The sequence below is a fragment of the Nematostella vectensis genome, chromosome 12, assembly GCF_932526225.1.
Source record: "Nematostella vectensis chromosome 12, jaNemVect1.1, whole genome shotgun sequence".
NCBI lineage: Eukaryota > Metazoa > Cnidaria > Anthozoa > Actiniaria > Edwardsiidae > Nematostella > Nematostella vectensis.
In genome coordinates this window covers 13,287,613-13,302,499 of record NC_064045.1, presented here as the reverse complement: position 1 = coordinate 13,302,499, position 14,887 = coordinate 13,287,613, and the positions used below count along the sequence as shown (strand labels likewise).

Below are 14,887 nucleotides of genomic sequence, written 5' to 3'. Positions count from 1 at the left end.
TCAACTCTATGCTTAAAAAAACTTGGAAAACTTGATGATCTCCAGCTGATGAAAACCTTTTCTATACGCAAACGAACTAAAAGATGGTCGTTCAGTACAACAAAAACCCTGTGTCCAGAAAACTCACGATTTAATTTTACACCCTGCTTCGAGGCAGACGTATAGGGGATAATGCATTTGAGAATGCAAAATGGCGGCTGCGGCTGCTTTTATATGGGGGCTAGTTATAGAGGTATAAAACACACAAGTGTTTGAAAACGCCGCACAATAGGGTAGCCTATGAACAGTCTCAGTTCAGTAAAAAGGGGGGACGGAAAAGAATAAAGTAAACAAATGTAACTCGTAACATTGAATATGATGTAAAACCAAGCGCTTTGTCACACGCTTTACTATACTTGTAGAATTAGCGAAGTGTTAGTAGATATCGTGACTAAAACGACCTACTTCAATGATTCATATTGCTTATTGTGCTTGCCCTGTGGCTAGATCAACGCGTAACAGTCACAGCCCGTTTATTTTATATAAAGGAATAGGCGGACAACTACAAATTCTCGAAAGTATGTCAAAATTTTTGAACACGTGATTGATTCGCCTCATGCACGTCTTACACTTCTATGACCTTCTTTTTCCAGTGTTTTAACCTTAACACGCAAGGTGTGTTTGCAAGCCCGCATCATCTAGGAAAACCCCGTGCACATTAGCCTCAAACACTTGCAATACAAGACCTTATTTTATGAAGGTTGACATAATAATCGTAACAAAGTTTTCTAACTTATTGCTTAAAACCCCGCTTATAATAACGCAGTAACTTGCTGTAGATATTATAAAATTTTAGAGAAGATAGACAAAGTTAATTGTAGTTTTTAACCGTCGGAATAAGGGTCATGGCACTAGCGTCCGTTGTTATCGATTCCACGGTTTCCACTTGCCATTATCCACGCCTCAAGCGACGAAACGTCTAGAACATACTCCAGCGTCGTACCAAACACACTAGGGAACATAAGCAGCGATAAATAAGACCACGCCCCAATGGAGTTTTGGTCCATTTTTGAAATATCACCTTTTTCTAGGAAAAATAAAAAAAATTAAAACAATCGTTACACTATATCAATAGCATACACACATCAGCACCAGTCGGGCCAAGACGGGACGCTAGCACAGTCTATTACCCGTGCAGTTCGGCATCCATGGACAGCTGTTTCGTCCTTATTAGGACTCCAGCATGGCATAGCCGGTTTGCCTCAGGCCCGACTGGTGCCAATGTGGACATGCTAGTGTGCTGTTAAAGTCCACTTCCTATATCAACGTTTTTTTAAGAACTATTAACCTGTTTTTGTCTGATTTGTGTCACAACTGATAATAGCTGATTTTCAAATGACAAATTGCCCCTCCCTCCCCGTGAGTCTCATATTTTGGGCACCCATTGGGAAAGTTATTTACTTTACGTAGCCGTAGCAGGCCTCGAATTATTGGGAGGGGGGGGGATGGTCACAATACAGAAACATTAAGAAAATATGGGGGGCACAGACACGCCCCTACTGGCCATTTCCTTATGATTTTTTTAAATACTGGGGGGGGGGGGAACGTTTATGCTGTGAGTGCAACTCTCTAAGTCAGAAAAACATTTTGAGCTTATCTCGAGCTATAAAATTTCCATTGAATATAAACTAGTTTAGTTTTGAGCGCTAAACATAAAAACGTTTTATTCCTTGTCGTCGCCTTCGTTGACGATATACCTATCCTTGCGTAATTCCCGCGCCATTACCTAAAACTAAGAAGATATAGTACCCAGTCCCCAGAGAAGCGGACGCATTGCTAGTCTTGGTTTTACCGTTGAATGTTATTTGACCAGCGGTTTATGTTGAAAAGCCATACATACGTAGAAGACTTTCATTCTGAAACTTAGAACATATCTTGACTTTTAAAACTCTTTTAAGAAGTCTTCTCCAATTCGTAAAATAAAACATTGAAAATTATAGTTTAAAAAATTATCAGCTATCAATTCAAAACAAACCATTAACCTCCCAAATATTAAATAGCAACAATATTAACAACAATAATTAACTTGTTGTTTAGATAACAATATTAAAGTGCTTAAAAACTGGTAAAGAAAAAGTAATATAACGCACTACATAGTTAGTAGAGAAGAGTCTCCTCTACAAACTATGCGCACTACAAGTGCTGGACTAGAAAAGCTACGTTATCAAAGTTGTGTAATTCACGTTTACAAATAACGCTACGCATTGGAATGAAGGTTATGATCATTGCCCCAAGCTAAGCATTGACGATGTTTCGTCTAAACAGCACGCTTCAGAGGCGTTGTAAGCCAGAATTGATACAACGCAATAGAAGTTACATAACCATACGAACGATTCACGTGTATTTGTGATATTGGACCCTCAGCACTTAGCCTGTAGTCTGAAGCGCGTCCTTTGTTACGCTAGCCTGTACGTGTCAATAACAAAAACAAAATTTAAACAAATAAAAACTATGAGGAACCGATTTAAATGTGATATAAAATATTATCACACCATCGCAAAGTCAAAGCTGGAACGATTGACAAAGTCAAGATCATAGGCAAAACACATCTCAAAGTTGAAAACACATTCGACTCAGGCTTCCCGTTTTTTTCAAATGAGCGGCTACCAAGCTTAATTTGATATTGGAAGGCACATAAGGTTCGGTGCTAAAACCTCGAAATAGTCATATAAAACAAAGTTTAATACTTTATTCACCAAATTCAATCCAAAATATCCCATTTCCCCAGAAAGGAGTGCTGCGCATGAGAAATGGAGAAGAAAAGGAGGAGAAATGCAGACCACAGGGATCCCGTGATTCAAACACAAAATATTTCCGAATATCAAAAACGAGCGCCTAGCCGTCAGGACATGTCATCAATTGAGGCAATGATTAACCCAAGCCACACTGTTAAAATCCTACCAGGACAAGCAAAGCCTCGTCCTTAGGCTGCTCCCGGTCAGCTTTTAGCAGGCTCTTGAAAGTTCGTCAGGAATAATTAAAAAAAAAAAAAAAAAACGCCGCGCACGAAAAAGATGCCTGAAGACGCGAGTTTTATCTAATCTTTTTTTCCTTTTTAAACAATTCGATTAAAAATAGAAAAAAATATATTTCTTTCCAGCCATTAGCACATTATGCTTCTAATCGCTGAAATACTCAACCCATCAGCAAAGTCAGATATAGAAACTGTACTGTGCAATGAACTGAGAATCTTTTAGGTACCCTTTTTTTCTTACAACCCAGCCCCCCTCTCCCTTAAAATGATGAACGGTCTCTAACTACGATATTCGATGCTACGCACTGGAATGTGTGTTGTTATGATTATCCCAAGCCGCGCTATGGATACGTCTAAACAAAGCTCGTTTAAACTCGTGGCTCAGCAAGGCAACAAAAACTGTATTGTTCATAAGGTTATTGTTCATGACATGAAGCAATAAAATGACACTGAATCATTAACGAAAGTACAAATAAGGCAATGCATATGTTAGATGCAGAAAAAGGCAATAGTTGTCCTTTAGTTATAGAAATGTTGGCGTTTTGCCTGTTTTTTTTTTTTTTTTAAATGAGCTCTTGTGTTTTTCGAGTGTAAGATCAAGCAGACCCGACACCTGTGGACTGGCCTTTTTTTGGAGACGAGAGTATGCTAAAATATTTTCGAAAATAATTATCATAATAAAAAATAATTATCATAATAAAATATCTTAATTTAAAAATAACGTTTGTAGGATTTAATAAGACTTATTTTGACGTATATACAAAGCGGAACAATGAACTTTGCACTCTCAAGGACATCACTCGCCTAGCACTTAATGAAGACATGGAAACACATTATTTAAAAGTGGATAAATCGTATGACATAACCATTCCTCAGTAGGAGTCATTTGCTATTTCGCTAACTATTGTTAAAAGGGTCTTTTTCCAATTTTTGCCTTTGAATATTCAGAACACGCTAGAAAATGATCGTGACTTTTACACTCATGGACTCAAAGTCGCCTGAGGATGTCACGTGATCTTAAATGCGAACAATGCATTGGCTAATAATTGCCTGAGGGTATCACGTGATCTTGAATGCGAAGATTGGCCTAAAAGAGTCACGTGATTGCTAAATGGTTGAAAATTGCTTCGGGAAAAGTTTAACAAAGTTCGGAGCTCTCATAAAATCAAATCTGGAACTAAAAACCTCTTTACACCCCCCTCTAGTAAAATGCCAAGTCATTATGATACCTCCTCTTCTTTCCCTCCTGTAAAGGCGCAAAAGTCACGTTAATGTCCCTGAACAGTCAAATATAGACATAGAAAGGAACGTATGATTAAGAGACAATTTTATTGTCTTTAATATTAAATATATATTTACAAATTTAAGTTTCAATTTTAATATAAATTTTCTCTTTTTTCTTCTTTTTTCCTTTTTGTGTTTTCTATTACCCATCCTGCTTTATTATAATTAAAGTGACCACACAAGGAACTCTAGCACTAATCTAAAGTTTTGCTTTCCTCTCATAGAAAAGTTCATGCCATATAAACTAAAAATGCTGATCAATGTTAAACTCATAGTCTTTGACTTTGAATTATACTTGCTCTTTACAAAAAAGTGTACAGCGGCATACTATCTATAAATCTCTTATAAATCATAGTCTTTGACTTTGAATTATACTTGCCCTTTACAAAAAAGTGTACAGCAGCATACTATCTATAAATCTCTCATAAATCTATTTTTATTCTGCTACTTAGGTCCTAAGGTGTGGCCTCTTGGCTGTTTAGATAGTTCAGCAAGATGGAGGTCTTGGCTGCGTAAATATCGTATTCTGCTTCGGCCTCTCGGATGTGTTCGTCGATCAGCCATCCGTTATGAAGGGACTCTAATTCTGAGTAAAACATCTCTCCTTCTCTTTTAACCTCCCCTTTGACACCAGGCAATTTTCTACTGCATTTGTGAAATCTCTTTGGGGAGTTGGAAGGGGGTGAGAGCTTGCTTTTATCCATGTTCACTCGCTGTGGATGCAGCGTCGATCTTGAACAAGTGTCCAACAGAATACTAGGAAGATGCTCAACGGATGTTCTTTCGTTGCTTGATCCACATCCCTCTCCCGTCCTTAGATCCAGCACATCGGACACATCATCAACTATCTCTTCTTTCTCTTCTGCGGGTTTAGGTTCATGTGCAGTTTGATAACAGTACAGTTCTTGGCGCTCATCGGCCGCGCTTAGCAGTTTCTCCTCATTATGTTTCATCTGTGGTGGACATGTTATTAGGCCTTGCTTTCTTTCCAACTCATCACCACTGTTAAACCTTCGGAGAAACCGATGTCTTGGGACCCTGGAACCCATTACTAACGGGGAACCAGGCTTTGTTGGAGTCATTCCAATATCCAAGCTCTTAATTCTACGGAGCGGCCTGTTGGGCAAGTTCTTAATAACGTTATCCCTTGCGGATACCGATCTCTCCTTCAAAACGGGCAGTTTAACTTGACTTGAAGCAACGCACAAGAGTTGTGGGCCGCCTACAGATCCTTTCAGCATTTTCGAAGGGGTTGCATCTTTTCTTAAACTCATCAAGGGCTGCTCAACATCAAGCTCGTTTTCGAAAGAGCGGCACATTTTCCCGACCGTCTCTGTCAGTGTCTCGGCTGACTTTGACTGAGCCTCACGCGATACCCAGGGTCTTGTGCTCGTTACACATACTTGCACTTCCATTGTCTCATCTCCGTCCACTACGTGATGTTTGGAATTACTTGTTTCATGATCTCTAAACACTGATGAGTCAATACAAGCGCTCGGCCGTGCAGTCCTTTTGTCCTTGTCTAATGCTATACACGCTTCGACACACAACTTTCACGCCGACAAAAACGCTGCTTCAGTGTTCTTACTTTGCTCCATCCTTTATGGAAGCACTACTAGGTATTTGTCCTGTTTCACAGTTTTGCCTTTGCCAAGCCTTGTCTGTTGTCGTATTATATAGGTACGACTCACCGGGGGGCAGTACTATGCGAATTGAATAAGCCAAGGCTAAATGCTTTGTTTTTGCAATATTGATAAGATTGTACTTTTTATGAAAGTGTTTTCAAAATAAACAGTTTGCCGAGTGTCTATTACTATCCGAAGGCAGAAACCTTCTCAATATCATGTTTTTAACGGAAGTAGGTATGAAACCTTATATTTTAATTATCAAAAACAATCTCCCACCCCCTACTGTAGGATTGATTAAAGAAGGGCAACCAGGCCGCCATTCTACTCTCCCGCACAAGAACGACTCACTTAAAGAATCCATATCCATCGGCTAATTCAAGCAAGTGACTGCGATACTTTTTATAAAATGTCGTTAATAAGGTATCCGACTTCAATCGTGGGTGGCTATTTTGAAATTTTCTTGTAAATACACCGACGGATTTTTAATTGTAAACAATAATAAAGGAGTGGTTTATCGACATTCTTTAAGCCTTGCTTAAAGAACGAGACGTACAGAAAACATACTGGTTCTAAACATCCTAATCAAGGGCAACATAAAAGCTTATTCTTACTGTAATTATAAGCTTTATCTGTTTGTTTCATAATAGTTTTTTGATGTAAAACGATTTAACAGCAGTTTCAATTTGATGTAAAGTACACGAATTAGTTTAAAAACACATTCTGTTATGAGAATATAACAGCTTGCTTGATCTGTTGATATGTATTTAAGCGGCAGGCGGTGATCATGGCAGGCCGGTGAAGGCGGGGATTAACACCTTTAGACCACGCACGCAACTGTGGTGCATCGAATTTTGTGACAAAAACGATTTTATACTTAGGGGTGTAGGTTTCGTACTCTTCGATCAAGTTTTACGAGAGCAGAAACTTACCCTTGTCAGCTGACATTTAGCCTGCGTGCAGCCGGCTGATCACAGGCTACTGACATTGAATTTGAAGTGAGCTCAGACGTTATCCATCATGTTGGTAATGAAAGTATATAAATAATAAAGTAATAAATCGTTTTGTTTTCCTTAGTCTTTAATAGTCTATTAGTAAATACAGGTGTTTTAAGCTGTGTTATTTTATTTCCTAGCATTTTTTTCTCTTGACTTAGATAGGAATAACCGGATAACTCTGGCAGCAACTTCGAGAAGCTTTGGTCGACATGGGTGTTCTATATAACCAGTTATATAACACGAAAGTGATCCGTTTCTTTATATGAAGTCTCCCTTACTCAACAAATACGGGTCACTATTATGTCATTTTTGTTCCAGAAAATAAATCCATGATGCAACTTTGCACGTACCGATGGGGGGAAATTGTGTATGACCTCAAAAGATACGTAAACGTGTGAGCGCACGAAGAAACATTTCTTTTAATTTGAAACACATACACGGCTAGCGGGTGTGTTTTTTTATTATGGGGGGGGGGGGGGGGGGTGCAGGGCTGTGAAAGTTGGTCACAGGTCAATTGGATTTACCCTGCTAGCAGAGCTGTTTTCCTTTTGTTTCTATTAGTCCATTTATATCCGTGTTGCGTCTCTGTTCTTTAGTGTTCAAACTGATAGAAACCAACAGGAAACAGCTCTGCTAGCAGGGTGGTAAACTGGATTTCGCTTTTACTCCATACTTTTCTACGCAATTTTCATGTGAGTACTCTTATCTTTATAAGGGGCGCGGCGAGGCGGATGAAATAAAAACAATGCGTTTCTTTATATTTTTATGATAACAGAAACAATTAACTCATTAGCTTACGTTTGTAAACGTTTGTGAAAGGAAATGTTAAAAACGTCAGCATTATTTGCACTTGAAAATTTTGTTAAGGTTTTGTTACGTACACGTTTCTTTTGTGATGTTGTCGGCGGAAACGCGTTAATAGTGATATTGTTCCGACTGCCTGGGATATAGGCTCTAGACTTAGGAGCCAGATGAAATAAGAACAACGCGTTTCTTTATACATTTTTCTATGGTAAGAGAGAAACGAATATCTCATTAGCTTACGTTTGTAATCCTAAATAAAACATGATTTGAATAAATTTTAAAGACGTCAACAATATTTGCATTTGGTAAATTTGTTGAGGGTTCGTTACGTACGCGTTAAATCTTTGTGAGGTATTGTCGGCGGAAACGCGTTAAGTGATATTACCTGCGGCGGTATTAACTTAGCAAGTAGTGTGGCGATACACGAATTACGATTGCCTTCGTGTGCCATAGCACACTTTGCCAGTTATGAACATCCAGGAATGACTAAGGTGCTCACAAGTGAAAAAAACAAAAAATAATAACAATAACAACAACCGAAAAGCCCACATCTTTGCAATCCCTAACGTCTTCGTTGTTTTCTTTGAAAACAGGCACTTGTAAATTACTTGAGGTTTTATACCCTCCCCCCCTTTTTATGTATACAAGCCCAGTTTCGTTGTGAGGTTTTTTTTGCGAAAAGGCATTAAGTGATATTGCGTACGGATTGGGGTATAGTTTATATTTACTGGAGCTGGGTCACTCGGTTTACGATGGCTCAGCTAACTCAAACGTTCTTTTTTTTTTAAGGGTTTGAGTTAGATTCGGTTTGCAGCAAGCATCTCGTTTCATGTCTAACTTTCTAACTACTAGCCTGTAGCTATGCTATGCCACCATCTACAAATTAATATTTAAATAGAAGAAAACATTTTAGAAGCTTATCACCCTCGTTGCACCTGGAATGGCTAGCTGGGAGCGCAGATACAGCAACACGTATCAAACGTTATGGTCAAGAAGAAGGCGTGGTGATTTATATTGGGTGGGTTCTTATCTACAATAGAAAAACAATTTGAGAAAAATATAAACTTCTCGCCAAGTTAGCGGGCTGATGTTCTTGTATATCGCATTTCCATTTTATTGTTATAAGTACGAAAAAAAAGGGAAAATGCCTTTGTTTCACTCTCAATGCATATATGTTCTTTTTCCGCGTTATACGGACCAGCGGCTTACTCTAAGTGCATAATGTTCTTTTTCCGGGTTATATGGACCATCGACTTACTCTAAGTGCATAATGTTCTCTTTCCGCGTTATACGGACCATCGACTTACTCTAAGTGCATAATGTTTTTTTTTTCCGCGTTATACGGACCAGCGACTTACTATGCGCTCAAGGCTTTTGAATGAAGGAAGCCAGTAGACGATTGACCTGTTGGATATCAGCGGCCACAATACCAAAAACTGCAGTAAAATAATTGCGCCTTGCGGTATTGAAGGTCATCCTTATCTCCCGAATTAGCCGGGGTTTTACATGCTGTTTTCATAAAGCAGCGTTCTGGGCTTCGCGGTTTGATGTGACCAGCATGGCTCTTCCGTTTATGTGACCCTAATCCCCCATCGAGGTCACCAGCCGATTAGGTGAACGGATGTTCCCGTGAACACTTTTAAGTGTTAAAAGACCCATTTCAGGCCGCGCCAACGTCGTGCCGAGCAGACCGGAAGCTTCTGCTCAGTCAGTTGGCCCAAGAGGGGTCCTAGTGTGGAAACGAGGCTAGGCAGGCTGGTGTGTGTTTGGATAAAGCCTGGCGCTAAAGGCCTGGGTCTAGTTCATAGAAAGCAGGTTGGTGCTAACCCTGGGGATAACTGTGGCTATTGGGACATTTGATAGGATAAGAACTTTATATAACTCTGGGTTAGCTTTCTAGGATCCGGACCCTGGTTTGAATTACTTAAAATGAGGCGATTTTGTAAGAAAGAAGCAGCAAACATTTGCAAAATGACCTCGGCGATCTGCTAAAGCCTCGCGTTCAACCATCTCGTCTTCTGAAAAGCGGTCCATTTCTCCTCAAACAGTTATCCTAAGCTGTGTTTAAGTTGCTACGAATTCTAAGGGGCGTTGGCAGGATTGGCCGGGGTGGGGGGTACGGTGCGCAATCATAGGTATCATATGGAAAAAGCACAGTATTTGAAGATTGCTTAATAAGAAATGAACCGCCCAACGCACCCCCCCCCCCCCCCCCTGTGTACGCGCCTCATTCTTAACGTCTTTATAGCATAGAAAGTTGAAATTCGTTAAATGAGCATTTTCTGCCCGAAAAAATGGAAGTAAAGTAAGGCGCCTCAAACACAATATTTCATATTATTTTTTTTTTTCGCCACTTTGAATTTCCCTAGTCTCCCGCGCAGTCTAGAATTTTCCATGCTTTCCTATCCTCTTCGCGCTCATTTGCGCATAAGGCCTTAACCTTATACTGTCTGTATTAAACGACATTTCAAGAGTTTGACACCACACTTCAAAACAAGTCCAAGTCGTATTAAATCGAGGCCAATAGTTGAAGCCAAATAGCAGGGGTGGCGATGGGTGCCTTGAAATTTCGAAAGTCTCTCAATAATTTCTCAGCGTTTTCTTTTGCGCAAGTCTCGAAGTCTCGTTTTTCCTGTTTCAAAATTTTAGAGGTCTCGGAGCCTGGTTTTATTTTTCGCGGTCTCGGAGTCTCGGATTTTTAAATGCGATCTCGTTTTACCATGCTACGGATTTCCCCATCTTTTTCGGTCTCGAGTCTTGAGCCTTTTCGCTCTAAGCAGAAACTTTAGCTATTGTAGTGGGATTGTATTGTAACTCTACTTATACTTTTTTTTCATCTTTTTTTGTGACATACCACGAGAAAATGATCCGAAAACAAGCTTGAAAAAAAGCTCGGTTGTAGTCTACTTGGCAGCAGTTGCTCGCCTTCAACGACCCTCAAATTACGAAATTTGAAAGTCTCGGGTTCTGAAACGGGGGATGTGGTCACATAAAACGGAAGAGTATATGTTGTAGTACACTGTTTGAAGTCAGAATATTTTTATTCCAACAACCGAACTTGGCTCTCTATTTCAACAGGCATTTGTGTGGGTTACCTGTGGTAGATGTATCGCTCGCCCCAATCTCCCTCGATCTAGAGATAAACAAACATGGCGGGATCAGGCGTAGAACGTATTGTTATTTCCTATATTTTCTATAATATCGCTCGTTAAAGAAATAAGGGAATAGATAGCCTTTAATCGAAGATTTTTTGATAGGAACATTCAATTTAGCCTAATTTCTTGTTTATTGAATCAAAGTATTGAATTTTGGAAGCAAGAACTATTTGATGTTTGCAAACAGAATGATGGAACCAACTGAATCGTGAATGGTCCAAAAATTTGATTTTAATGGGTAACGTCCACGACGTCGAAGCTCAAATACAAAGAAAACCAAAAGATGCACAATTGCTGCATGCTGCAGAAACTGGGGACGAAGAGCAACTCCGCTTGCTTCTTCGCGACACTACTATTCAAGTCGATTTTGCGAACAGTTCGGCTTTGACACCACTATTCCTCGCCGCCAAAGAAGGCTATACGAACTGTGTACGAGCCTTGCTTAAAGCAGGCGCAAAAGTAGACGGAGTCGGCGAAGGGAGCTCTGTATTAACGCCGATTTGGGTTGCCACATATGGAGGCCATACCGAGTGTGTTAGCGAGTTAATCAACGCAGGCGCTAACATGAACGCCAAGTACCCCGAGACCCCCCTATACATTGCTACTAGGGAGGGGAGGGCAGGGTGTTTGCGTCTGTTGATTAATGCAGGGTCTGATGTGAATGTAAGGAATACTCAAGGCCAGACTCCTCTACTTGTGGCCTGTCGAGAACTTCATGAGAACTGTATTGAATTGCTGGTGAGGAGTTAGGTGAATGGTGCAAATTGATTTGTGATGCGATTGGGGGAGGGAGGGGGGGGGGGGGGTAGGCAGGACATGGGATCACCTTACAGGTCTTTTTTTAGTCTGGCAAGTATTTGCTTATGGTTGTGTTTTGTGTTGCTAATGGTTTTGTGTTGAGGCCTAAAATCTAATGCATATGGGTTGGCAGCTATATTAGTGATTTTATAGGGAGTGGCTGGGGGTTAAAATTTATCACTTTTTAAGCATAGTACTTTTTCCAATTTATTTCCACAGCTTGGCACAGAGTGTGATTTAGATGCCAGAGATAGAGCTGGTTACAACATTCTTTACTACGCCTGTAACAGTACACCTGACGGAAGTATTATACTAAAGGTACAACAAGAGCATTTCACCCTGAATACCAGAGGCTTGTTGTGTCACTTGGGTCAGTGAACAAGTGGAACTTTAAGCCTCTGATACCAGGGGTAAGAGCATTTTGATTAGCAAATAATTTCGTAAAATGCTATCGCTAATGATTTTTTGTCATTATCACTCATTTTTACACCTCCTGATGTAAGGAGGGACTTGTTGAATTGCCTCCAATTTAGACTGAAACAATAATTATAGTGGATAGGAAGTTTGCTTGCTTTTTGCTTGATTTATTGGTGTTACCTAAAACATTGCATTGAGATCTTTTGGAGTTAAACCTACGAACCCAACTATCTACTGTGGCAATACCGTACCATAGCAAGAGGATGAAAAATGTGAGCAGATACAAAAATCACCTGAAGCTTACATATAGCAAGTGGCCTTACCTAACAAATCCTCTGTGAATTAGAGGTTGGAAAAATCCCAAACACTATACCTCTCTAGACTACTGGTAAATTAAAAGCCTTGGTCAAATGTTAGTCCCAAATGCCTTGTTTGTTTCAAAAGCTAATTGATATAATAGTGCAGTTCTGTTTTTTGTATTTCTAAACTTAAATGAAAAGAAATTAAATAACACTTTTTGTAGATGCTGTTAGATGCTGGGATGCCAGTAAATGGACCATGTGGGACACAAGGAGACTTAACCCCTCTTCACATATGTGCCCAGCGCGGTAAACTGGAAAATGTACGGCTGTTGTTGTTGTATGGTGCTAATGCCTCAGTTCGAGACAGCAAGGGTTATACACCTCAACATAAAGCCGCTAATAATTTGGCCTGTCAACAGTTGCTGCAAGAACATGAAGGTGAGAACAAGAGAAAAATATAGGTAGGAAAGAAGTAATTTGTCTATGGTTGTCCGTATTGCCACCATGGTTGTTCGTAAACAATTTTTGTTTGCTGGATCATTTTGTACAGCTCCTCTTCTCAGCTCCGCTTACGTTCCATATTTCTTCATTGTCTATAGGTATGGAAATCTCTCTTCTCCTCAGCCCCTGTAAATCATCCTTTTTCTTTATTATCTGTATGTTTGGTAACCTCTCCTCTCCTCGGCTCTTAAAACTCACCCTATTTCTTCATTATTTATAGGTATGGTACCTCTCTTGCAGCATCTCTGTCGATGGTCAATTCGCGGTCTACTTGGACCTAAAAGACTCAAGTTTATAATGGATCTTCCCATTCCCACAACACTTCAGAATTTTCTTCTGTATTGTAGATAGGCAGCTTAGGTAGCTTCTTTACATATGATTGACATCTTTTTTGAGTGCACGCATTTTCAAGAGAAAACAGAATTTCACAAAAGGCATCTTTATCCAATATATATGCCGTATTTATACGCGGTTAATTTTCGCATAATTTTTACATTTCTTTTGACATTTACCACAGATTGCGACAGAATGCCTTCTTTTACCTAATAAAAAAGGCGTTTAAACTAAAAAAATACTAAAAACATAGTAAAAGTCCGTTGCCTCCTCCGCAGGCATCTCTATTTGCAAGACAACACAAGAAAACAGCGAGCACGCGGACCGAACCCGAAAGAGCGCGCGCGGAACGGGAAGGGACGAGCGGGAAAGGGGGAATGGGGAGGAGGAAAAGAGAAATAGATCTCTCTCTCTCTCCTTTTCCCCACCCCCTCCCCCACTACCCCGAATTTACTTATAAGCTCCAAAGGACGCAACGAAAACCATTTGCAGTACTGAGTAGTCAAATCCAGATACTTCGATACTTCGATTTATTACTCCTATAAGTAGCTTTCGCTAATACTAGGAGGCATATAGAGCTAAAATAATTACAATAAGAATTGCTCAAATAATAACGAATAATTATGATACAAAGAGTATTAAAGAGTAACTGTATAAGTAAATATTGTAATTATTGTATAATTATGATACAAAGAGTATTAAAGAGTAACTGTAGCAAAAACAAACATCAATGTATAAATAAGTAAATAAATAAATAAATAAGTAAATAGATAAAATAAGAAAACAGGATAGATACTTGAGACAAATAGGTAATAAACAAATAAATAAATTAGTAGTGAATAACAAGCAGACAAACGAAATATTTAATGGACCCTTCCCCCTACGGCGCTCCACACCCCCATCCACACCAGAATCACTCGCAACCGCTTCAACAAAGCATTGCAGAGGACTCCGGCGCAGACAGAAGCACAGAACGCCACAAGGGGAAAGGACCATTGAGGATCTAAATGCTAACACAAGTAACATGCACTTTAAATCTAATTGCAGATAAATGATATAGATAAATAGCTAAATACATAAATAATAAATAGATAAATAGCTAAATAAATAAATAAATGAATGAATATTAAATAAACAAACAAACTAAGCAGCTAATGGGTTGGGGATCTAAAGCCTGCGCAAGTAGCTAGGTACTTGTAGAGATCTAACTGCAGGCTGAACAGCAGCCTTATACTTGGCAAGGGTATTAATTGATTTGACGTCGTTGGGGAGCAAATTCCAGATTCTTATGGCTCTAGCGAAAAAAGAATAGTTGAAAGCTAGGGTATTTGCTTGCAATTGGTTATAATACAGCTCTTTGCGCCTGGTGGATCTGGTTGATCGCGTGACAAGATCAGGTAATTTAGCATATATAAGACTATTATGAAATTTATAAAATAAGATAGCCTGACTAGTTAAACGTCTTTGTTCAAGAGTGTCCCAAGATAGGTCTTTAACAAGTTTTGTGGTACTTGCATACGGGTCATATGTGTTGGTGACGAACCGTGCAGCGTTCTTTTGCACTTGTTCCAGGCGATTGACATCGGTATCAGTATAAGGGTTCCAAGCTGGAGCTGCGTATTCAAGAATAGGTCTTACTAAGGTAAAGTATGCTCTC

At 39.5% G+C, this 14,887-nt stretch overlaps 1 protein-coding gene across 1 annotated transcript; it reads left to right on the top strand.

Moving 5' to 3' along the window:
* Positions 1 to 10,850: 10,850 nt before the first annotated feature.
* On the top strand, positions 10,851 to 13,951 carry LOC116603675 (ankyrin repeat and SOCS box protein 5). Its single transcript, XM_032365242.2, has 4 exons — positions 10,851 to 11,617; positions 11,897 to 11,995; positions 12,618 to 12,834; positions 13,118 to 13,951. The coding sequence occupies exons 1-4, from the start codon at positions 11,114 to 11,116 to the stop codon at positions 13,246 to 13,248; spliced, it is 951 nt and encodes a 316-aa protein (XP_032221133.1). The 5' UTR covers positions 10,851 to 11,113; the 3' UTR covers positions 13,249 to 13,951.
* Positions 13,952 to 14,887: the final 936 nt, after the last annotated feature.

Excerpts from the sequence above, each read along its gene's own strand:
- LOC116603675 (XM_032365242.2), top strand. The coding sequence starts at position 11,114 with ATGGGTAACGTCCACGACGTCGAAGCTCAAATACAAAGAAAACCAAAA. Across the intron at positions 11,996-12,617 it reads ACGGAAGTATTATACTAAAG|ATGCTGTTAGATGCTGGGAT; the intron begins GTACAACAAGAG and ends CACTTTTTGTAG. Across the intron at positions 12,835-13,117 it reads GTTGCTGCAAGAACATGAAG|GTATGGTACCTCTCTTGCAG; the intron begins GTGAGAACAAGA and ends CATTATTTATAG.